Source organism: Eptesicus fuscus, chromosome 13 (assembly GCF_027574615.1).
Source record: "Eptesicus fuscus isolate TK198812 chromosome 13, DD_ASM_mEF_20220401, whole genome shotgun sequence".
In the NCBI taxonomy this organism is placed as follows: Eukaryota; Metazoa; Chordata; class Mammalia; order Chiroptera; family Vespertilionidae; genus Eptesicus; species Eptesicus fuscus.
Window position 1 is genome coordinate 12,755,633 of NC_072485.1, and position 23,782 is coordinate 12,779,414.

The 23,782-nt window shown below is 44.8% G+C and overlaps 2 protein-coding genes across 4 annotated transcripts in view; one reads left to right on the forward strand and one right to left on the reverse strand.

Annotated features, from left to right (window-relative positions):
• Window positions 1-5,080: 5,080 nt before the first annotated feature.
• Window positions 5,081-14,246, reverse strand: LOC103299227 (ribose-phosphate pyrophosphokinase 1-like). 3 transcript variants are annotated; one of them, XM_054725877.1, is made up of 3 exons: window positions 14,181-14,221; window positions 7,271-7,321; window positions 5,081-6,347 (listed from the first exon to the last, which is right to left on the reverse strand). In XM_054725877.1, exon 3 carries the CDS (start codon window positions 6,127-6,129, stop codon window positions 5,173-5,175), a length of 957 nt encoding a protein of 318 aa, XP_054581852.1. In that variant the 5' UTR covers window positions 6,130-6,347; window positions 7,271-7,321; window positions 14,181-14,221; the 3' UTR covers window positions 5,081-5,172. The 3 variants fall into 3 exon arrangements, with proteins under 3 accessions (XP_054581852.1, XP_054581851.1, XP_054581850.1); XM_054725876.1 differs by lacking the exon at window positions 7,271-7,321 and having other exon boundaries at window positions 14,181-14,246; XM_054725875.1 differs by lacking the exon at window positions 7,271-7,321 and having other exon boundaries at window positions 14,074-14,235.
• A 26-nt stretch (window positions 14,247-14,272) lies between these two features.
• Window positions 14,273-23,782, forward strand: part of CUL5 (cullin 5) — a 108,617-nt gene continuing 99,107 nt past the window's right edge. Inside the window, exon 1 of the mRNA XM_008156075.3 lies at window positions 14,273-14,337. Coding sequence (XP_008154297.2) covers window positions 14,314-14,337 — 24 coding nt within the window. The 5' untranslated portion in view covers window positions 14,273-14,313. The remainder of the gene's footprint in view (window positions 14,338-23,782) is intronic.

The following is a 23,782-nucleotide window of genomic DNA, read 5'->3' on the forward strand; positions in this document are numbered from 1 at the left end:
ACTTTGTGCCCTCTCCCATATGTTTATCCTCTGCCTCTGTCCCAGACTTCTTTGTCCTAAATCATCCTACTTTCATACCCCTAATCAGATAACCATACCATTCACCACTGCACAAGTCTGTATATTTTAACTTCATTCCATTTATCTTTCTACATAAAGTAAATGACCAAATTGCTCAAGAAAAAAACAGAACTGGATAGTAATTAAAGCAGTAAAAACAGATTTTACTGAAATGGAGGAAAAGAATCCTCACTATAGAACTGAGTTTAATTCCAAATCAACAAGAAAAAGTGGAGATTTATAACAAAGCAGCAAGGTGGGACCAGTGGGTAGAAAATTACTAAAGGGAAATATCAGGGGATTCTGGCTAAACAGACCTAAAAGGATTCTGCTGAAAGTGGGCCAGGGAAACCAGATATTACCAGGGAGATGATAAGAAATGAGTAATTTGGTCAAATATCAAGAGTTGGGCATTTGGGCTAAACTGACTTAGTAGGGTTCTTGCTAAAATTGGGCTCTGAGACATGCCCAAGGACGAGGCCTAATCCGGCTCAGAGGAACCTGACTAACGTTTGGTCAAAGAGAGCATCTTTGTCAAAGTGCACCACTCAAAGCTTTGCACATAGGGCAATTTTCCCAAACGACTGTTTTCGTGCAACTGCTCTCCGTTTTGGCCTACACATACTGAGCCAGCCCATCATGAACCAAGCCTGGCCTTTTCTCTCCTTTATCAGTTGATCATAAGGCCATAGATGGAAGTGAAGGAAGAGGTGCACTAGTGTTGGATGACATAGGCTTCCTGCCTACAAAGCTTGCTCCTGCTTCTGCTTCTGATCTGTCTTGAGCTCAATACCGGATGCATGACTTCCAGCTTTTAGAAGTGTTGCTGCACTTGGTGGCTCTAATGGAAACCAACTCATGAAGGGCCATTGTAGCTTCATGGTCACTCGGTGCTTCATAATCAGGCTCTTCACCCCTACCAGTGCCAAGTATCATACCAGAAGTTGTTTTTAAAAAGGCATATCATTATCTGCTATAGCTGGAACAACTTTGATTCGGAACCAGAACTCTAGGGGCTGTTTGTGAATTCTCCCATTGGGTCTTGCCATAAACTCTACAATGTGTCTTTCCTACAACTGATATGTCTAATGGTATAGGGTCTGCTGACTTTTGGCCCAAGCAGACCCTATACCAGAGAGAAAGCCAAGGACCAGAACCAAGACTTAATCATCAGAGTAGCCAAGCTCCAAAAAGAGTTAATTGAAAAAGAATGGGAACCTGATACATGGAGTAAAAACATCTAGTTTGAAGACCTAGGATATCTTGAATCGCTAGATTCCCCTGAATTCTCTAAGCCTGGGAACCGTTACCAGGGCCACTTGTACTACAGTCTGGACCACTTCTATTTTTGGGAATCCGGTATAAGGGTCAGAGTATTATTGTCTGCTATGGACTAAGTTGTCTTCAGAACCCAAGAGACCTACCAGGATTTGCTCTTCCTTCTGCATGATAAGAGGAGTAAGATGCAACAATTTGTTCTTTACTTTAGATGGAATGTCTCAGCATGTATCTGATCACTTGACCCTTAAACTTTTCTACTCTTGTGGCAGGTTCCTGAATTTTTCATAGGGTATATTTCCAACTTCTGAAGTACATGTGTCTAATAAAGGCTCCCAGCATGATAGCTAGTCATTTAGCATAAATGACACAACTTACCAATTAATCAAATGATGTTGTGCAGCATGTTAAGATAGTCTAGATCTTTTTGGACTACAGTATGACAAAGGACAGGAGAGTTAACATAGCCCTGGGACAAAACTATCAATTTTATTGTTGTCCATACCAGGTGCAAACTGTTTTTGATTCTCTTTTCTGATGTAAATAGGAAAGAATGTAGTCACAAAATCAAAAGCCATGTGCCTTGTATCTAGGACCATGTTAATCTACTCTAGCAAAGATAGCATATCTGGGACAATGCTGCAATTGGTATTATTGGGGCTACAATCAGTTGAATTTGGTAATCTACTGTCATTCTCCAAAATCTGTCTGGAGTATTAAGACTGGTGAATTAAATGGAGATGTGAAGAGAATTACCAGCCCTAAATTCTAAAATCTTTAAGAACAGCCCTAATTCCCACCATCTCCCTCAAGATATAGTATTTATTCTCTTGGCCAGGGCAGATGTGCACTTAGAGAGCTTATTACTTGGCCTTCCCCACTGTGCTGGCTTTTACCCCACAGACTAATGACCCAATATGGTGTTTTGTGAACTACCAGGTAACGGTTCCCAGGCTTAGAGAATTCAGGGGAATCTAGTGATTCAAGATGTCCTAGGTCTTCAAACTAGATGTTTTCACTCCATGTATCAGGTTCCCATTCTTTTTCAATTAACTCTTTTTGGAGCTTGGCTACTCTGATGATTAAGTCTTGGTTCTGGTCCTTGGCTTTCTCTCTCCCCCCATTATAGAGATGAAAGCCTCCTGTAAGCTCTCAGGAAGACCTGGATTTCACACTTAGTTTCCAATGGGCAATTAATGCTCCCAGCTCTTCATTATTTTTTTTTCTAATTCTTCATGATAACCAATTATCATTGTCCTTACAGTTACTATAGTTACCCCTCATATAGTTCGCTTATATTCTTCAAATGCCTCACATACTAGTATCTCATCAGCTAATTAATTCCCTTCCACCATATATCAAACAATTCATCCCTGGAGAAAGTTTTAACAACCTGTGATGTGTTCTCATCATACTAGCAAGAAGTGATTCAGTTCCAAAATTTCATTTTGTAACTGCTCCTTTGTTAAAATCCTTCTGGTAACAACTGTCACAGGATGAATTTCAGGAAGCTGAGACAACTTTGGCGGAGATGACCGGGCCTTTATTCCTTTTTATTGATAAAAGTTGTTTGAGATGGGCCTTCCAAAAGTGGGGTGGCACTGGATGAGGTGAGGGAACTGACAGCAATTCTGGGACAGTAAGTCCTTCATAGAAGGACTCAGTGTGGGTATCTCAGTGCCCACCAGAGAAGCTTATAAGTTCAAGAGACTTAAGGGCTACCTCAAGCATTTGTGTTATATTGATCATATGATCCTGATTCAACTATAAAAGTTATAATGTGAGAATCAGAGAAACAGAATACTAAACAATGATATTAAGACATGTTGATTTTTAGGTATGATCATGGTATACAGTCATGTGTTCCTGTTTGAGCTCTTTCTTAACTTTTAGAGATATATGCTCAAATGTTTATAGATGAAATGATGGCTAGCTGGGATTTGCTTCAAAGAAATAGGTTGAAGCAAGTCAGAGGATACATGGGACAAGAGTGACTATGAATTGTTGGTATGGATGGAAGACAAAATAATGCCTCCCTGCCCCCCAAAGATGGCCATGTCCTAATTTCTAGAACCTGTGAATATGTTAGCTTACATGGCAAAAAGTGTTCTGCATGTGTGATTAAGTTAAGGATCTTGAGATGGGAGTGTTACCCTGGATTTTTCCAGGTGGGCCCCATATAATCACAAGTGTCCTTATAAGAAGGAGGCAAAGGGGTCAACGTCAAAAAAAGGAAAAGAGCATGTCATAATGGAAGCAGAGGGAAGCAGAGTCAAAGAAAGAAGATGCTATGATGCAACTTGAAAAACAGGAAGCAGCCACCAGGCAAGGAATGAAGGAAGCCACAGGAAGATGAAGAAGGCAGGGGACGGATTCTTTTATGAAACCTTTCGGAGAAATGCAGCCCTGCTGACACCCTGACTTTAAACTGCTGACCTTTGGAACCATAAGAGAATCATTTGCTTTGTTTTAAGCGATTAAATTTCTAGTAATTTGTTACAGCAATAGAAATTGAGTACTGTAGATATGTGGGGATTCAATATGCTATTTTTCTACTTTCGTGAGATTTTCTATAATAAAAAGTTTCTTAAAAAAAATAAAAGTAAACCAGCATTAAGAAATAAATGTAGCCCAGTGTTGGGAGCGGTTATAGGGTTAAGCCTCGGACTGACCTGGTGGCAAAGTCACAAACAAGTCCCAGCTTGATCTTGTGACTGCTCCCTAGATCTTTCCTGGGTAGCTAGTGGGCTATGGGAGGGGCAGCAAGTGCTGCCAAAACAAGTGAAACTTACAAGAACATTGTCAGTTGCCTTGTTAGTCCCTGATTATAAGTAAAGCCTCAGCTTTGCAGTCTGGATCTGTTCTGTGGCCTCAGCAAGGCACAGAAGATCCATCTAGACCCAGCTTTTTCTCTTTGTCTATCATTTCTCCATCCTTCACCACCTCCCTCAGGCTCGCCGAACTCTTGGCTGTGCTGGCGCGGCACAACCCAACTGGTGTGGCTCAATGGTTGAGCATTGACCTATGAACCAGGAGGTGAGGGTTCAATTTCCAGTCAGGGCACATGCTCAGGTTGTGGGCTCCAACCCCAGTGTGGACCATGTAGGAGGCAGCCAATCGGTGACTCTCTCATCACTCATGTTTCTATCTCTCTCTTCTCTCTGAAATCAATAAAAAATATAATTAAAAAATCAATCTATACTAATAAAAGAGTAAGATGCAAATTGTACCTTTGCGATGCCCACTAGCTAATCAGGAGCGAGCATGCAAATTAACCCAACAAAGATGGTGGGTTAATTTGCATCCACAGGTGCTGAGTGCTCTAGCCGCTCTGGGCCTCTGGGCAGCGTTAGAAGGCAGAAACGCGGCTCTGGGCCGGAGCGAAGGCGGTGCTGGCAGCCAGGGGAAGGAAGGCCCATTCTTGCACACATCTTTGTGCATCGGGCCTCTAGTAAAAATATAAATAAATAAATAAATGTGCCGAAACCGGTTTGGCTCAGTGGATGGAGCGTCGGCCTGCAGACTGAAAGGTCTCAGGTTCGATTCCGGTCAAGGGCATGTACCTTGGTTGCGGGCACATCCCCGGTAGGGGGTGTGCAGGAGGCAGCTGGTAGATGTTTCTCTCTCATCGATGTTTCTAGCTCTCTATCTCTCTCCTTTCCTCTCTGTAAAAAATCAATAAAATATATTTAAAAAAAAAAAATAAAAAAAAATAAATAAATAAATGTAATAGGAGTTGAAACATACTTGGGCAAGTCCTCCATTGCTTTATTTTATTTTTTTTTAAAGGGAAGGGGTTCACTTTATTTCTTAAAATCCTCAGAAGTTATTCTATTATAAAGGGACATGGCTGAACAGGTAGGAAACAGATTCCCCATTGTGAGTTCTCCTGATGGCTTCTGCAAGAATCATGGCGATGTCGATCACCTGTATTTTGGAGCAATGCTTCATCTTATCCTCCTGAGGTATGGTGTTGGTGACCACTACTGCTTCAAAGCATGCATTGTTAATGCGAGAAATGGCGGGGCCAGAAAAGATCCCGTGGGTCAGGATAGCATAAACTTTGGTGGCTCCAGCTGAAAGAAGTTTGTCAGCTGCATGGCAGATTGTGCCACAAGTGTCAGCCATGTCATCCACTAGAATGGCCACCCTATCCTTCACGTCTCCTACCAGCACCATGCGGTCAACTTCGTTGGCCTTCTTCCGTTCTTTATGAATCAAGGCAAAGTCAACATTCAACTGATCTGCGATGGAGGTAACTCTCTTAGCTCCCCCTGCATCGGGTGAGACGATAGTGCAGTTCCTCCACTCAGATATATTCTCCTTTATCCACTTCAGGACAGCTGGTTCTGCATACAAATTGTCCACAGGGATATCAAAAAAGCCCTGAATTTGAGAAGCATGAAGATCCATGGTAATAATATGATCTGCACCTGCTACGGAGAGCATATTTGCAACAAGCTTGGCTGAGATCGGAGCCCGGCTCTTATCCTTCTTATCCTGCCGGGCATAAGGGAAGCATGGGATGACTGCAGTAACCCGGCTGGCTGAAGCAATCTTACAGGCATTAATCATGATCAAAAGCTCCATTAGATTGTCATTAATTTTACCACAGCCACTCTGAACGATGTAGACATCCTCTCCACGGACACTTTCGCCAATTTCAACACAGGTCTCCTGGTTGCTGAATTTCTTAGTCACCACCTTGCCTAGCTCCAGGCCCAGGCGGTCAGCAATTTTCTGGGACAAGTCCTGGTGGGAGATGCCGCTGAAGATTTTGATATTCGGCATTTTGGCCAACTACCCTAGGCACTCTTTGCTCAGTGATCACTGCTGTTGCAAGTCCTAAACCAAAGTCAGCCCAGAGACTCAGTACTAAAAGCTTCCGTTGCTACTCCGCCATCTTATGTTCCTGCCGGGCCCCTCCATTGTTTTTAAAAAAAAAATATTTTTTGCTGTTCTTCCACATTTTGTCTCCCAAATATATTTTTAATTGGCTTGTCAAGTTTCTGTTAAAAGAAATATAAAGTATTTTATCAGAATTTTATTGAATATACAGGTTAATTTTGGGAAAATCATATCAAAGATAAATGTAACAGTATGTCCCTGCTAGTCAGAGCTGATTATTGTGTATGTCTGGTGGATAGATTCCAGGCTATAGTCCCTTCTAAGTTACAGGAGTTAAAGGAGGTCTGTGGCTCCCCAGGCAAGCCATCTATGACTAAGTGGGCAAGTTCTATTCAGAGAGAAGAGGAAAAAAAGACACTTGGTCTCCCTTTCAAGACACATTCTCAGGATAACTTTACTACCAACATGTAATTATTTTAAGCCCTGCTTGTACTGCTCTTGATTGGGTATTTGGGGCTGCCCTGGAATCAAAGAATCTCCTCTATCCCTTCCCTCTCCCTCCATTGGAGACAATAATTTTTCTATTTCCTTTTCTCATTTCTTCTTAAACTTTACAACATGTGTTGTTGAAGACATTGGCAAATTATGTAATATGTATAAATTGGACTGTGGGAGTTTCACTCCTGACCTGGTCCCATGGAAATCTTAGGATGGTTCTCTTTGGTTTCACACAGTTGCTAGTGGGGCCTTCACTTCCTTACCTTCCCTAGCCACCCTTCTTGTCCAGGGCCCCACTTTCTGGAAGCAGGAGCAAAGCTTAGAAGTATTTTGGACCAAGGGAGAGGGGTGCAGGAGGCAGTCAGTCGATGATTTTCTCTCATCATTAATGTTTCTCTCTCTCATCATTGATGTTTCTCTCTCTCCATCTCCCTTCCTTTCAATTAAAAAAAAAGAAATTTTTGTTTTTTAAAAAATAGAGTTTTGTGGGATGACGTAGACTTAAGGTACAGGTGACCATCTTATAGGCATATGAAGGCAGATGCCTTTGGAATACCATCTCTCCACAAAGACAACTAGCACACACCTCAGCACAGGTAATCTTTGGCATTCCCTGGCACAGCAAAGAAGGATCTTCCTAGAAATAGTATAGAAATTGATATAGGGATATGGTTAGACTCAAGTTAGGGTTAAGCTTAGGGCTGGCTCCCATGGGTCCTCCTGGTGCCAGGAAACAGTGTAGTCTTTTGAGGCAGACTCTTTTTTTTTTTTCCATGTGATAGATCTGGGAGGTGTCAAAAGCCCTCCTCCATCTTTTGAGGATGTTTCTGTCCTCCAGCTTCCAATCCAAAATCTTGTAAACCCTTGGTGGTTTACATATTTATCCTATATAATAAAAGGGTAATATGCAAATCGACCAAACAGCGGAATGGCCAGTCGCTATGATGCACACTGACCACCAGGGGGCAGACACTCAACACAGGAGCTGCCCCTGGTGGTCAGAGCACTCCCACAGGGGGAGCACTGCTCAACCAGAAGCTGGGCTCATGGCTAGTGAGCACAGCGGTGGTGGCGGGAGCCTCTCCCACCTCCGCGGCAGTGCTAAGGATGTCCGACTGCCGGCTTAGGCCCACTCCCCGGAGGCATCCCCCGAGAGCTCCTGGACTGTGAAGGGTGCAGGCCGGGCTGAGGGACCCCCCCCCTCCAGTGCCCGAATTTCGTGCACTGGGCCTCTAATCTAATCTAATAATAGACAAATATGCAAATTGACCGCACCTTCGCTACACCTAAGCCACGCCCACCAGCCAAGCCACGCCCACCAACCAATCAGGACGAGTATGCAAATTGCCCCAACAAAGATGGCGGCTAATTTGCATATCAAGACAGTGTCGAGAGAAGCCAAGAGCTGCAAAGGGGAGTAAAGCTTCGAAGAAGCAAGCAAGCCAGGGGGGCAGGGGGAGTAGAAGGGAGGAGCGAAGTCAGGGTCGGGGGCGAAGGGAAACGCGGGCGGGCTGGAGGAGAAGGCGGGGCCAGTGACAAGGGCGGGGCGGAGGCGGGGCCGGGGCCGAAGGGAAACGCGGGCGGGCTGGAGGAGAGGCGAGGCGGGCGGCAAGGGCGGGGCGGAGGCGGGCGACAATGGCGGAGCAAAGGGAAATGCGGGCGGGCTGGAGAAGGCGAGGCGGGCGGCAAGGGCGGGGCGGAGGCGGGGCCGGGGCCGAAGGGAAACGCGGGCGGGCTGGAGGAGAAGGTGAGGCGGGCGGCAAGGGCGGGGCGGAGGCGGGTGACAATGGCAATGGCGGAGCAAAGGGAAATGCGGGCGGGCTGGAGGAGAAGGTGAGGCGGGTGATAAAGGCGGAGCGGAGGCGGGGCCGGGGGCGAAGGGAAACGCGGGTGGGCCGGAGGAGAAGGCGAGGCGGGCGGCAAGGGAGGAACGGAGGCGGGGTAGAGTGCAGCAGGAAATCCCATTGCAGGAATTTTCCTGCAACGGGAAAGCTAGTATATAAATAAATACATATTTATTTATATTGACCAATGTCACCTCAATAAATCTAATTTTTAAAAAAGTTTTCCCCAACATTTAATTATGAAAAATTTCAAACATATAGATAAACTGGGAAAAAACAAGATGGCAATGTAAGTAAACGCTGGTACTTGCTGCCTCCCAAAATTACAACTAAAATACAAAACAACCATCAGTCAGAACCACCTGAAAGCTGGCTGAATTGAAGTCCTAAAACTAGAGAAGAAGAAAGTATATTGAGACTGGTAGGAAGGGCAGAGGTGCAGAACAGACTGGTCCAACACCCACGTGTGGCATTTTTATAATCGGGAGGGATATCTCTAAGGCCTTCCATGAGAAGCAGGGCGTTCCAGACCCACACCAGACTCCCAGCCCAGGATTCCAGAGCTGGGAAGAGAAGGCCCCATAACTTTGGGCTGTAAAAACCAGCGGGGATTGTGACTGAGTGACACGAGGAGGCTGCTGTAGTCCCAGGTGTTCCTCTTAAAGGGCCCATGCACAAATTTACACAGTCCTGCTTCCTCTGAGCTACAGCACTGGGTGGCAACTTTGGGGGAATTTGGGGACACATGGGGAGGAACTGGACTGTCTGGCATCAGGACAGGAGCTTGGGGTTGGCTTTCTCCCAGACAGGGGTGTTTGCAGGGGTCATTGTTCCTGTACTGACACCTCCCCCATTGCAGAGCTGACTGGAAGCCATATCTGAGTTTCTATCAGTGTGGGCTACACTGTTTGCTCCACCCTGGTGATTCCGAGACCCTGCCCCATCCAATTTGCAGCCCCACCCAAGCTGTTTGTAGTGGCTTTTCCATATGAATGGCCTGTCCTGGCTCAGGCTTCAGACTTTGCTTAAATCTCTCAAACAAGCAGCAGCTGGCATCAGTGTGCCCAAACCTACCAATAAAAAGCCCAAGACCCAGGCACTAGCACCAGCCTACCTTGCTTCACAGCTGGGCCAAAGGTTACTTCCTAGCCCAATACAAGTAGCAGCTATCTGCAGATCTCTCTGTAGCTCCTGCTGGGTGATCCCAGACCCAGGTCACCGGGTGGGCAGCTTCAGACCATAATAGATTACTCTACACATCCACAAGTGACACACTAAGGGGCAGACTCAGTGAGCACCAAAGCCCCACTTAAGCAAGTCCTACTTCATAGGGGTGTCTCTTGCACAACTGCTCTTCCACGGTAGTCACAGCTGGTCCTCATAGCTAATTGGCCAGGAAGTCAATTCCTCCCAGTGACTCCAACAGCAATCAAAGCTCATCTACAAAACTATGCACACAGCTCATACAGGCGTGCACCTACAGGGCCCAGCTCAGGTGACTGGGGAGGCTGAGCCACTGGGCCCTATAGGACACCTAATACACAAGGCCACTCTACCAATTCTAGGAAACATAACAGCCCTACCCTAATACATAGAAACAAACATAGGGAAGCAGCCAAAATGAGGAGACAAAGAAACATACATGTCACAAATGAAAGAAATGGAAGCAAGCAAACTGTTGGATACAGAGTTTAAGACCATGGTTATAAGGATACTCAAGGACTGTAATGAGAGCTTCAGGGACTTAATGAGAGCTTTGAGGGATTTAATAAGAGCTTCAAGGGTCTTAGCGAGACTTTCAAGGATCTTAGTGAGAATGTCAAAGACATGGAAAAAACAACACAGATTCAACAGTAAAGTAGAGGATTCCAAGAATAAAATCAATGATTTGGAATATAAGGAAGCAAAAAATGCCCAATCAAAACAGCAAAAAGAATAAAGAATCCAAAAATATGAAGATAGTGTAAGGAGCCTCTGGGACAACTTCAAGCATACCAACATTTGCATTATGGGGATGCCAGAAGGAGAAGAGAGAGAGCAAGATATTAAAAACCTATTTGAAAAAAATAATGACAGAAAACTCCCCTTACCTGGTGAAAGAAACAGACTTACAAGTCCAGGAAACACAGAAAGTCCTAAACAAGGGGAACCCAAAGAGGCCCACACCAAGACACATCCCTAGCTCGTTTGGCTCAGTGGATAGAGTGTCAGCCTGCAGACCAAAGCGTTCCAGGTTCGATTCCAGTCAAAGTCATGTACCTTGTTTGTAGGATCCTCCCAGGCTGGGGCCCTGGCTGGGGCATGTGCAGGAGGCAACCAATCAATGCGTCTCTCTCACATCAATGTTTCTTTCTCTCTGTCTCTCCCCATCCCTTCCACTATCTCTAAAACTCAATGGAAAATATCCTCAGGTGAGGATTAACAACAGAAATAATAAATAAATAAATAAATAAATAAATAAATAAATCCTATATAATAAGAGGCTAATATGCAAATTGTCCCCTCGGGAGTTTGACTGCTCACTATGACATGTGCTGACCACCAGGAGCAGCACGGAATGAAGGCAGCCAGGGGAAGGAAGGCCCCAGCCAGCAGCCGGCAGCCAGGGGAAGGAAGACCCCAATTGGCCCTGATCGCAGGCCTAGGGACCCTACCCATGCACGAATTTCATGCACTGGGCCTCTAGTCCTATCTAATAATAGAGTAATATGTAAATTACCATCACTCCGCTACACCCACGATTGGGCCAGCGGAAGTGCAGGGGGCAGGACTCGGGGTGGCCGAGGTGGCCGATTGGTGACGCTGGGGTGCGACGGATGGCAGGCAACTGGCGGTTGGCTCCTGCAATCCATCCCCAGGACGCTGGGGTGCGGCCAAGCCCAAGGCCGGAAAAGCCTTCTGCAGCTGAGCCCAAGGCCGGAAAAGCCTCCCTCCTTGGGCAAAAGCGGAGAGCCTGCGACGGATGGCAGGCAATTGGCGGTCGGGTCGGCTCCTGCGACAACCAGAGGCTGACCAACTGGAAGTAGGTGCTGGCCCCGGCCCCAAGCAAGCGGTTAAGGGCAATCAGGCAGGCAGAGGGGTTAGGGGTGATCAGGTAGGCAGAGCAGTGGTTAGGGGTGATCAGATAGGCAGGCAAGTGGTTAGGGGTGATCAGGTAGGCAGAGCAGTGGTTAGGGGTGATCAGGTAGGCAGACAGACCCGCACTGGGCTGGCCCCGCCCCCAAGCAAGCTGTTAGGGGCGATCAGCCAGGCAGGCAGAGTGGATAGGGGTGATCAGGCAGGTAGGCCAGTGGTTAGGGGCAATCAGGTAGGCAGACAGCCCCTTGCATGGCTGGCCCCACCCCCCAGCAAAGAAAGAGGGAGGCCCAGGCCAGCCAATCCATTGCACCCCAGCCTGTTGCCTGCAGAGGGAGGCCACTGGTGGCAGGGGAGGGGAGGCAGTGCTGCACAGATGGCAAGCAGTGGCAGCGGCGGGGGTGGGGCCAGCTTCCTGCAGATCAGGGAAGGAAAGACCCGATAGGCCCTGATCTCAGGCCAGCCCTAGGGACCCTACCCAAGGAGTCCCGGATTGTGAGAGGGTGGTTGGGCTGAGGGACGCCCCTGAGTGCATGAATCTTCATGCACTGGGCCTCTAGTAAATAAATAAAATACCAAAGGTTAAAGACAAAGAGAGAATCTTAAAAGCAGCAAGAGAAAAGTAGTTATCTACAAGGGAGTGCCCATATGACTGTTAGCTGATTTCTCAACAGAAACTTTGCAGGCCAGAAGGGAGTGGCAAGAAATATTCAAAGTGATGAATAGCAAGGACCTACAACCAAGATTACTCTACCCAGCAAAGCTATCATTTAGAATTGAAGGTCAGATAAAGATCTTCACAGACAAGAAAAAGCTAAATGAGTTCATCACCACCAAACCAGTATTACATGAAATGTTAAAGGGTATTCTTTAGGAAGAGGGGAGAAGAAGAAGGTTAAGGAAAAGGAGAAGAAGAAGAGATAAAAAATATGAACAATAAAATGGCAATAAATACATATATATCAATAATTAAATCTAAAAATCAAAACAAACAAGAAATCTAATGAACAACATTAATTGATGACTGAAACAGAATCAGAGGCATGGAAACACAGAACAGACTGATGAATCTCTGAGGGAAGGGGGGATGGGATATGAGAATAAATTAACCAAAGATCTTATATGCATACTAGAGGCCCGATGCACGAAGATTCATGCAAGAATGAGCCTTCCTTCCCCTGGCTGCCAGCACTGCCTTTGCTCTGGCCGGAGCCACCTTTCTGCCTTCCCATGCTGCCCAGAGGCCCAGAGCGGCTGGGGTGCAATGATGCTCCACCTCACTCAGAATAAAAACCAGTCTTTAGCCCTAGCTGGTTTGGCTCAGTGGATAGAGCATCAGCTCTTGGATTGAAGGATCCCGGGTTCAGTTCTGTTCAAGGGCACATACCTGGATTGCAGGCTCACACTCTGGCCCTGTTGGGGGCGCATGCTGGAGGCAGCCAATCAATGTTTCTTTGTCTTTCCCCCTCCCTTCCACTCTCTCTACAAATTAAAAATCAATGGAAAAATATCTTCAGGTGAGGATTAACAACAACAAGAAGTCTTTACAGTCAACAAAGTCCTATACAATCTTATGCTCTCCTTACTTTTTCAGCTCTGAACACACCACCCTTCTCACTGTTCCTTGGACCTGCCACCTGTGAGTCCCGGCTGGACTGCTCTTCTCCTTCCCACATCAGCTTGGCCTTCTTCCTTACTATGAGTCTTTGCTCAAATGCCATCTGCTCAGTGAGCCCTACCCGGCTGACTCTATTTAAAATTTCAAACTTCATCCCCCTCCCCTGGTTTATTTCTTTCTAACATTGTAAATCCTGTTTGTAAACATGCATAATACAATATTGTAATGTATTATGTAGGTTCTACATATAAATTACGTTCTCTTCCCTTGGCCAGGGGCTTGTGGTCTGAAGGGATAAGGCTTGGGGGCTCACGGTTCAGAAGCTCCTAAAATAATGTGCTTTTAGGAAAGCACAAGTAATCCAAGATTACTATGCATTGCTTGATCAATCTTTTACAGACTTCAGTGCCAGGCCCTCTTGAATAGAATAGTTAATACACTGGCGCATTCATTCACTCATACATTCATCTCACACATACTTATTGGGCGGCTTCCACATGCCCGTTCATATTGAAAACAGCTGTTAAAAGCATTTCATTCGGGGATAAGGTACCTCAGGATTTGGGGAGCGGGATGAGGGAAGGTGCGCGGTCCCGCCAGCAGAGGGCGCGCTCCTGCCCCCTCGCCGCCTCCGGGCCCACCTAGGCTTCCAGGCTCCCACGCTCGCTCCCGAGCGCGCCCCCGCCCGCCGCGTCACGTGATGCGGCCGAGGAACCGGAGCTGTCGGGCCTAAGCCCAGCTAAATTCGTAGCCGGTGGCCGCTGCGGGTGCAGCCACCAAAGCTAATCCGAAGGAGTGGGGAAGCTCGAGGAGTCGATGCTTCCTCTCCCAGTTCAGGTCGGCTCCCGTTACCTTCTCGCTACTCGCCGCAGCGGCCTCCCTGGGCGTTTGCATGAGCTCTTTCGTGCGGGGAAGCTGCGGTGACCATGTAGGGGAGAGAGTGAGGAAGCTCCAGGTACCTGGGACGAGGTCAGCGCGTCGGCAGGCCGCCCGCTCCCGCCGGCCCTGTGGGAACTGCGGCCTCCGGCTGGGGCCTGGTCCCGAGCGCCACGAAGTCGCGCGCCGTCTCGCGAGACTCTAAGTTGAAGGAACATGGCGACGTCTAATCTGTTAAAGGTAAGACCCTCAGTCCCGCTTGGCTTCCACTCCGTGACCTCTGGGTTCAGCTCTTCGGGAAGAGGCTCGGTTCAGGTTCAGGACGCGGTGGGGAATGTGGGCGGTGTCTAACGGGAGGGAAGCCGGGGAGGCTGCGGCCGGGGCCGGGACCGGGACGCGGGTCTCCGGCCTTGGGGTCGAGAGGCTCCGGTTGTCCCTCCCGCGCGTTGACCGGTGTGAGGAAAAGGCCGGGCTGCGGGCGGACGAGGGTGATGCTGGCGGGGGACCAGCGGTGGCCTCGGGCGGGAGATGAAAGGAGGTGCCTGTGCCCCGGCCGGCCGGCGAGGCAGTTGCGACTCTTGGGGGGGGAGGAGGGGGTCCTCAGTTTCTTCCGAAACGAGGGTGTAAGGTGCATCCAAGGAAAAACCCGGGAAAATGCTGCCCGGCCTAGGTCTCCGTCTCCGTCCCCATCCTCTGCGCGGACTCCGTGTCAGACCGCGGCGCCTTCCACCCCACCCCCGGCTGCACGCTGTCCTCGCCCGCGGTCCCCACCCCCGCCCCCCGTTCTTCCGCGCCCGGGCCACCCTTTTCCTTCGGAAGCTGCGCCTCCACCCTTCCCCGATGCGTCCTGAGGAGAGGCTGCCGCGTTCCAGGGCTCAGCCTGGGAAGCGTGACCTTATCCAGGGAAACGGCTGGAAGTTAGTTTCCTGTGTTTGGGAGAGCAAAGGAGAGCTAGGCCCCGAGGGGCAGGGTCTCTGTCCGTCCCCAGAGCAAACGTCAGGAGGAGCAGGAGGAAGACCGGGCGCGCGTCTGCCTGCCCTGGGCTGGCGGTCCCCGCAGGAACGTGGTGCCTGGGCCGTCTTCCCCGAAATGGGGGTGTGATGAGCTCAGGGAGCACAGGTGCAAGGGATGGGATCCCCACTCACATCATCATCCGACGGTGTAGACGGAGAGAGAACATCGGTTCAGGTGCACGGAAACCTCTCGCCTGTCTCAGGAGCTGCCTGGTCGATGGGACGGCCTTTGCAGGTGGACCTGCTTTTACTGACCTGAGAGGCAGTGGGTGTTCTTTGAAAGGGAGGAGACCGTTTGGGCTGCTCAGTAGGCGAGTTTCTTAGCCTCTCTGCCTGGTTATTCATCAGTAGAGTGGGGTTATTAATAGCACCTGTTAAATCGCGTGAAGGTTGAGTTTAATGAGGGTGAAAGCGCCTAAAAACCGTGACTGGCAATTAGTATACAATAGACATAAATTACTACAATTACTACTCTTGGCTGTTTCTCTTAAGAGAGGTAATTCGTGGGGATTGAGGAACCCGTCCTGTTCAACTCTTCTTTGGTAACAGTACAACAGAGTTCTAATATATTAGTTCAGAAAGAACACTTGTTTGACTTCTAAAGACTGCTGTTAGTGCACCCACATGTGCCGTGTACGTGTCATTAGTTGAACTGTGTTTAAGAAATGTTTGGGTTCCTGATTCTTTGTGAATTTCCTGACCTGGTTACTTGCACATACAGCAAGGTCTTTTCCTAAAAAAAAAAAAAAAAAATTCTCTCTCAGAAAAGAGCGAGTTGCTTTATTTGCCCCCATACAAAACCTTGCAAAGGATTGACTGGAGGAGATATACCGTATTTTCCGGCGTATAAGACGACTGGGCGTATAGAAGATTTTCCTGGGTTAAAAAGTCGTCTTATACGCCGGAAAATACGGTAAGTCTGAAGCTGGTTCAGTCAACAGGAGTAAGTACTTACCTTGTAGAGATTATGAATCTACATCTACAGCACACACCTACAGAGTGAAGAAACTGTCTGAAGGTATAGAAAATGGGTACTTCATATGTAGGTTAAAAAGATAACAAGGATTCAAAAGTTCTGTAACTCAAACAACTTCTATAAATAAAAGGAAAGAAACGGTGCTTTGAAAAACTGCTAATGACTCACTCTAGTGAACATGAACACAGATGCCAAAGATTCACTGGGATATTTTCCATAAAATGGTTTTATGAAATGTTGAATGGAGGGAAAAATAATTTCTAAATATTTTGTGTAGAGTGTGATTTTAAATATGTTCCACTAACATAATATAAAGGACATTATAAAGAGACATTTAATTCTTTTATCCATTTAATTCTTTTATCTATATCACCAAAAGTTTACATATTTAAAGGGAAGCCGGGGAGGCTGGAGCCCAGGACCAGGACCAGTGTCCATAACGTAATTTATAGGATTACTTAAATTCAAGGCCGGTGGTACCTTGAATAAAGATAGGGCTGGCTAGGGTGTGGCCAGATTCGCCTCATTTCCTTTTTCTGAAAAAATTTTATAGACCGGTTCATTAGAAAAATGCTGTAGACATTGTGCAATTAGATTTCACCAGAGAGAGACAGATAGAGAGATTTTATTGATTTTAGAGGAAGGGGGAAAGAGAGGAAGAAACATCGATTGGTTTCCTGCCATTCACCAAACCTGGGTATGTGCCTGACCGGGAGTCCAATCGGACACCTTCTGGTGTGTGGGATGGCGCTCCAACCAACTGAGCCATCCAGCCAGAGCTTCACTAGAGCATATTTGACAGAATTATCATGTCCTGTGGTCAACATGGAGATATGTGAGCTAGATAAGAATATAGTTAGAATTTGGTTCATTATCAGTTAAATAACTGTACCTGCAGACTGGTGACCAATAGCTATCATCAAGCCTGAAGGGAGGCCTTTAGTGTCCTACTTGAGGAAAAGGTCCTCTTTCTGTTTACCAGTAACCTGGATTAAGTTGATTGAGTTTGTGGATGACAGAGTGCAGAAGGATAGTTAATATGTTATGACTGATTCAAAACTTTGATATGAAACTTACAATAAAAATCACCTACTTATTTTAAATATTGGATTTTGATTGTTATAACAATTGTATTCTTTATTTAAAGAAAGTGGACTATTGCCCTGGCCAATGTGGCTCAGTGGTTGGAGAGTCATCCCATACACCAAAAAGGTGGCAGGTTCGTTTCCCCGTCAGGGCACATAACGAGATGGTGGGTTTGATCTGGGGTTGGGGGAACTTGCAGGAGATAACCAATCTATGTTTTTCTCTCTCACATTAATGTTTCTCTTTCCCTCCTTCTCTTCCTCTCTCTAAAATCAAATTTTTTTTTAATTTTAAAATTTAAAAAAAAAGTAGATTGTTGCTGGATTTTGGAAATCTTTTGGATAATACAAGATTTGTGTTGTACGTTTTGACATACAGTTATCAGTTGCTTGGGGAATTTGTAACTTTTTAATATTACTACTTGAAAATTTTATTTTAATGTTTAATGCTGCTTGTTCCTTTAGTTTTGCAGTTACCATCTAGGCCCTCAGTACCTATTTTCTTTATTTCCAATTGAGTATCCTTTTCCAAATAGCAGTTGTTTAAATCTTAATTTGCCTAGCATCACCCCATTTAATTCTTGCACATTACTTTATCAAGCTATTTGGAGTGCCCTTAACTTCCTTGGTCAACACCACACAATTTTCTGGTTTTCCCTATGTTCTCCTCTTTTCCGAGGCACCTTCTATATTGCCCTCTCCCACTTGTTCTGCCTTCATTTCACCCCTACCACCTGGCAACATGTCTCCTGTTACTGTGTTTCAGTCTCCTTTATTCTTTGGGAATAAAAAAAGTTCATGTAACTCCTCATATAAGCTTAACCTGTGCTCTGCTTTGCCCTCAAACTTTTGTTCTTTTTTCTCTTTCCATTCATTGTCACAGTTCTTAGAAAAGCAGCCCCCACTTGCTGCCTTTATAATTCTTCACCTTTTCCCTTAACTTACTGTGACTTGGCTCTCTTCCTACCCTCACACAGTTATATTGAAGCTATTAGTCTCAGATATTCATTCTCTTTTCGGATATTGTTGATAACGACATCTGCTTCCCTTTTGGTTTTTATGGCATTCTCTTCTTGGTCTCCTATCTTTCAAATCACTTGTGTTTTTCACTGACTTCCCTCCTCTTCTCTCTTCCCCAATGTAATTATTTCTCAAGATTTAATCTTTAGCCCTTTTCTATCATTGTACTTCCTTTTTTTTCTGGGACAGTCTTAACTCCTATGATTTCACTATTTTTATCTCTTAACTCTGATGTGAGCTCTAGTCCAAACCAGTACTAACCATATAACTTTCCTGCTCCGATACCTTTAGTGGTTCAAATTCTTTGAGACCCTTCCAGCTGGGTCTTCTCCCTAATAACACATTCATATTCATATTTCCTCCCTCTTTTTTTTTTCTCTCTCTCTGTCTACCTGGCTGGTTATTTTTGGTTCACTAGCATACTAGAGTCTTTAAGACTCTTTATGTTTGATGTTCCTTTTATCAAGAATCCCCCCTCCCCTCAATGTTTGCCTATTAAAATCTTATTTATTCATTAAGACTCAGCCAAAATACCTCCTTTCTTTTTAGTGCTTTCTTTTGCAATAGTTGTTGCCTACTCTGCACAACCGTAGCTCTGCATCAGTCTCTTCTAGCACTTACATGATGTCTTGTGTCTTAGTTACAGGATCTGTTTACATATCTCCCTTTCTGGATTGTAAGCCCCATTAGTGTCAGGACTTCATTAATTTTTGTTGATGCCTTAACCATCTTCTGCAAAGGAGTGATTCAGAGTTGTATAGAATTTACTCATTATTAAAATAATTTTTTTAAAATACGTTTTTTATTGTTTTTAGAGAGAGAGGAAGGGAGAAGGAGAGAAAGAGAGAGAGAAACATCGATGTGAGAGAAACATCAATTGGCTGCCTCCTGCACGTGCCCCACCAGGGATTAAGCCTGCAACCACGGCATGTGCCCTGACCGGGAATCAAACCGTGACCTTTTGGTGCGTGGAATGACGCTCAGCCAACTGAGCCACACTAGCCAGGGCTAAATTAATTTTATCAGACATATGTGCAAGTTATCATGAAGGATAACAAAGATATGTAAAACAGTGGCCAGCCTGTTTGGGAATTTACCATATACTAAAAGAGATTAAAAAATACTAATGATTTGTTCTAAGGTAAAAACTTCAAGAGTGTTACTATGCGCTATAAGATCCCTCACAGATTGAGATCCTTTCTGGTGGATGATCAAGGAAAGTTTTATGGAGAAAACATTGGAGCTGGATTTTGAAGAATGGGTAGACTGTAGGTGGTGATTAGCAGAAAATGTGGCAGGAATGGAGACTAGATCAGTATGGCTACCTTGTAGCAGGACTGCATGCTGCGTTGCATTCTGTATGAATGGTTCTCCTGAAATCTTTGCAGTACAGTAACCCAGAATATGTGAAACAGTGGGAGACAGAAATGCAAAGGAAAGTGAGGGTTAGTTAATGCTGGACTAGGGAGTTTGAAATAAAGTTCCATAAAGAATGAATAATGAAAAATACGTGATCAGATACATTGTTAGCCCTCAATCTCTTCTTGGCTGTCACATGTAAATCCTGTTACTCGTCATTACTTCTACTATGTGTGTATTCAGAATCCGATTTGTGGGGTGGCCATGAATGAAGGGCATTGGTGCTAATGAAACCATGTTCATTGAAACCAAGCAGGAGTCTTTAAGTCTGTGGAAAATAAAGTCATTCCACAAGTGTTTAGCATTTTCTAGTTCCAACTAGACCAGTGATGGGCAACCTTTTGAGCTTGGTGTGTCAAACTTCGCCAAAAAACTGAGCATAACTCGGGTAGTGTGTCACTTTGAGGAAAAAACATTATTTCGCGATATTATAGTTTAAATAACATAAATGTATAATTGTTATATATAATTGTATTTAGTAAACCAAAAACTAAATATTTAACTTACCTGCTTAGTGACTTCTTTGTTCATCCGTCAGTCGGTTTCTTTTGGTGGTCTTGATATTATTTAGCTTGTGTGGGGTGCCGTGAACTAAGATAAGTGAGGGGGAGGGGGAATTCTTTAACTAACCTGCCTATTAGTGACTTTTTTGTTGCTGAATTTCATTGGCTAAATCTTCAATTGAAGGTTGGTATTTTGTATACTTCAGGCCCAAGCAAGCGCTACTAACTTCATCTGTCAATCTGTTTCTTTTGTTGGTTTTGATATTATTTAACGCTGAGAATAAGGCCTCACAAAAGTATGTAGAGGGAAAAATTGTGAGTAAAGCCATTGCTATATTTTTCAGGGTGCTAAAAGTGTCTGGTAGTCGGTTCCAGGCACTCCAAATTTCCTGTTCGTAGTGGCACTCCTCTTGATTCTCCAAGCGGCACCTTTTCAGATTCTCAAGCTTTGACCTCAAGTCGACAAACACCTGAGCCCAGATACTGTCTTGAAATTCTGCAAGTTGCATCTCCAAATCATCAATTTGCATCCATTGGAAACCATTTAATTCCAAACTACTGTAGATTACTACATCAGGATACTTAATTATTTTCATGGTCTGTTCTAGACTTCTAAATTGACTAATTCTATCACTAAACTGGTCAAGTAACGAGTCTAAAACATGCTGGTACTTCATATGCAAGAGTTCCATTTCATTTTGTACAGCTGCACTGGCCTTCTCAAAATACTTTGTTACTCGAGGAAAATACTTATAAGTTTTAGTTTCTACATCTCGCTTGAAAATTTTAACTTTATTTCAAAAGCTTTTATGTATCCAAACATAACGTCAATACTTTTGCCAAAACCTTGTAACTTTAAGTTCAGTTCGTTAATATGAACAGAGAGATCTGTAAAAAACATCAGGGTGTTGACCCACTTATCATCATTAAGCTGAGGAAAGTTTCCCAGATCCTTATCGTCAAGAAATACCTTAATTTCTTCAAAGCACTCCACAAAGCGCTCAAGAACTTTGCCTCAGCTCAGCCATCTTACATTATTGTACATCAGCAGTCCACTGTAGGTGGAATCAACCTCCAGTAAAAGTGCCGAAAATTCTTGCTTGTGAAGGGGGCGAGCAGCTATTAAATTAACTATTTTTTTAACAACTGACATTAAGTCGTTTAAGTCGGTGAATCCTGCCTTGGCACATAAAGCCTCCTGATGGATAATACAGTGAAAAGGCACAATCTGATGTCCAATAGCTTCTGTAAACAATTTGACAAATCCGACTTTTTCCCCCACCATATTTGGTGCCCCATCTGTCATCACTGACACAACTTTAGAGATATCAATGCTTAGTCACGAAATGTTTGTATAACAACCTTACATATTTCGCTTCCTGATTTACTTGTTGACACTGATACTAATTTTATCAACTCTTCTCTCATTGTGAGACCATCAGAATATCGACCAATAATGGCCAACTGAGCATGTGATGTGACATCAGTAGTTTCATCAAGAGAGATCGAAAAATATTTACACTTCCTTATGTCTCTCTTTAATTGATGTTGTACGTTTGTGTTCAGTCTCATTATTTGGTCTTTTATGATATTTCTACTGAGTGGTAACTCAGATATTCTCTTAATAATTGCATCTTTATTCTGCATATCGTGAAATAGAACTGGTGCACATCTTAGGAGAGTTTCTTTAATAAATTCTCCCTCACTGAGCGCTTTTCCATGCTGAGCTATAGAGTGAGCAATGCTCAAACTTGCAGATGTTAAATTTGTAGAGCCTTTCATAAATTTAAGGATGGAATTAGATTGGCTCTTATAAAGGTGTAGCTGCCTGGAAATGTATTCCTTCCTTTCATCCTCACTTTTTTCCAAGAGCTGGGAATGATTAGTTTCAAAATGTCTATTTATATTCCACGTTCTGCTTACTACTGTTTCAGTACATAGAATGCAAAATGATCTGCCATTTTTTTCTATAAAGCCATACATCTCGGTCCATGTCTCTTGAAAGGGTCGGCCACTGCTACTACCACTTCCTTTACTTAACCTTAGTTTTTTATTTTTTGGGTTCTCCATCAGGGGGGCAGTGACAGAAGATAGAATTATAGATAGCTTGTTAGGCCTGCAGGCAATTAGGGGTTAACTAGCCTAACTAACCACAAAATGGTGCATATAACTGTCTTTTAGGAAAGGGCAGGGTTAATAAGCAGAAATAGGGGTTAATAAGGATGCACAACAGTAATAGTGGTGAAATGGAGTCTGCACTATGGAGCAAGATGGTGTTCCTTATGTGAATTAAAATGGCTGCCGCTATTTCTAATGGCGGGAAACGGCACCCATAGCACGCCACAAACCCTCGCCTCTCCCAGCCTCCCCCTCACTTATCTCAGTAATGATGGATTAGAAATCCATGACATCCCAGAACAGTAGATAATGGTTGCTGTGGTTAACTGTTATTTGGTTACTGGTAATGGCAGGGCCCCCAGAGATGTGTCCCCCGCTGCATTCCGCTGTTCCCTGCTCTGCCGGCGGAAGTGAGGGCAAAGATCCCGGCTTAACCAGGAGTCCCAGAACTAGATGCTCTGTGCCGGACTTCTATTGTTTTGGCCTACAGACCTCCAGCACAGAGTGTCTAATAGGGGAGGATGGAACATTTGCGACTAGAGTCTTGGAGTTACAGTCTAACTCCAAGACTCTAGTCGCAAATGTTTCATCCTCAGGAGCAGCAAATGTGTCATCAGAAATGGCTACGCGTGTCAGTGCTGACACGTGTGTCATAGGTTCGCCATCACTGAACTAGACAATGGTTATCTAGGTAGACAAATTCTTACCCTTAATGTAACTTACATTTTTGTGGGGAAGAGAGGCAATAAACATATAAGCAAATAGTGTATACTGAAAGGTTAGGTTGTGATAAATGTTCTGAAGAAAAATAATCAGGGTAAAGGATAGAGAGTAGTAGTATTTTTGATAGGATGAACAGGGAAGGCCTGTAAGGAGATAAGTGAGGCGAGATCTGAATGAAGCAAGGGACAGCCAAGTGCATTCTCAAGAAGAGTTTCAGGTGGAAGGAACAGAACAGCCAGTGTGAAGGCATTGAGTCAGGAACATGCTTGGCCAGGAATATGGATGTGATACCAAGATTTGAATGTTGTCAATGAATGTAGTTAAGATACACAACTGGATCTTTCTTTTTAATGTCTATTTAAATGTAAATAAGAGCCTCATTTATTTAGAACTTTAGTTGTCGGGTTTCATTGGGTTAATGGAAATTACGCTCTTGAATGGGCATCTAAGAGTGATGTGATCCTTAGGGCTGCCTTCTCTCACTTCAGTGTCTTGTCCTGGAGACATGGTTACATTTGACACTCAGCCTCGGGAGAAAACAAACTCAGGTGTGTGTATGTTGATCATTGGTAGAGGTGGGAATGGGAATAATGGATGAAACCACTTACTATAAAACTGTGTGATAAATGTGTGAGAATTTTTCATGGTATGAGAAAATAAGTGAGTGAATAGTTACCATAATCTAGAAGTGATGTGCGTTAATTAAAGCTACTAACAGGAAGTCACATTTCCAGATAAACTTTGAGAGATCAGTCATTTAATGAATTAGAAGAGCATTTTAGACTCATGAAGGTATCAAGAGGACACTAGGCTTCTATCTGGTGGACA

Excerpts from the sequence above, each read along its gene's own strand:
- LOC103299227 (XM_054725876.1), bottom strand. The coding sequence starts at position 6,129 with ATGCCGAATATCAAAATCTTCAGCGGCATCTCCCACCAGGACTTGTCC.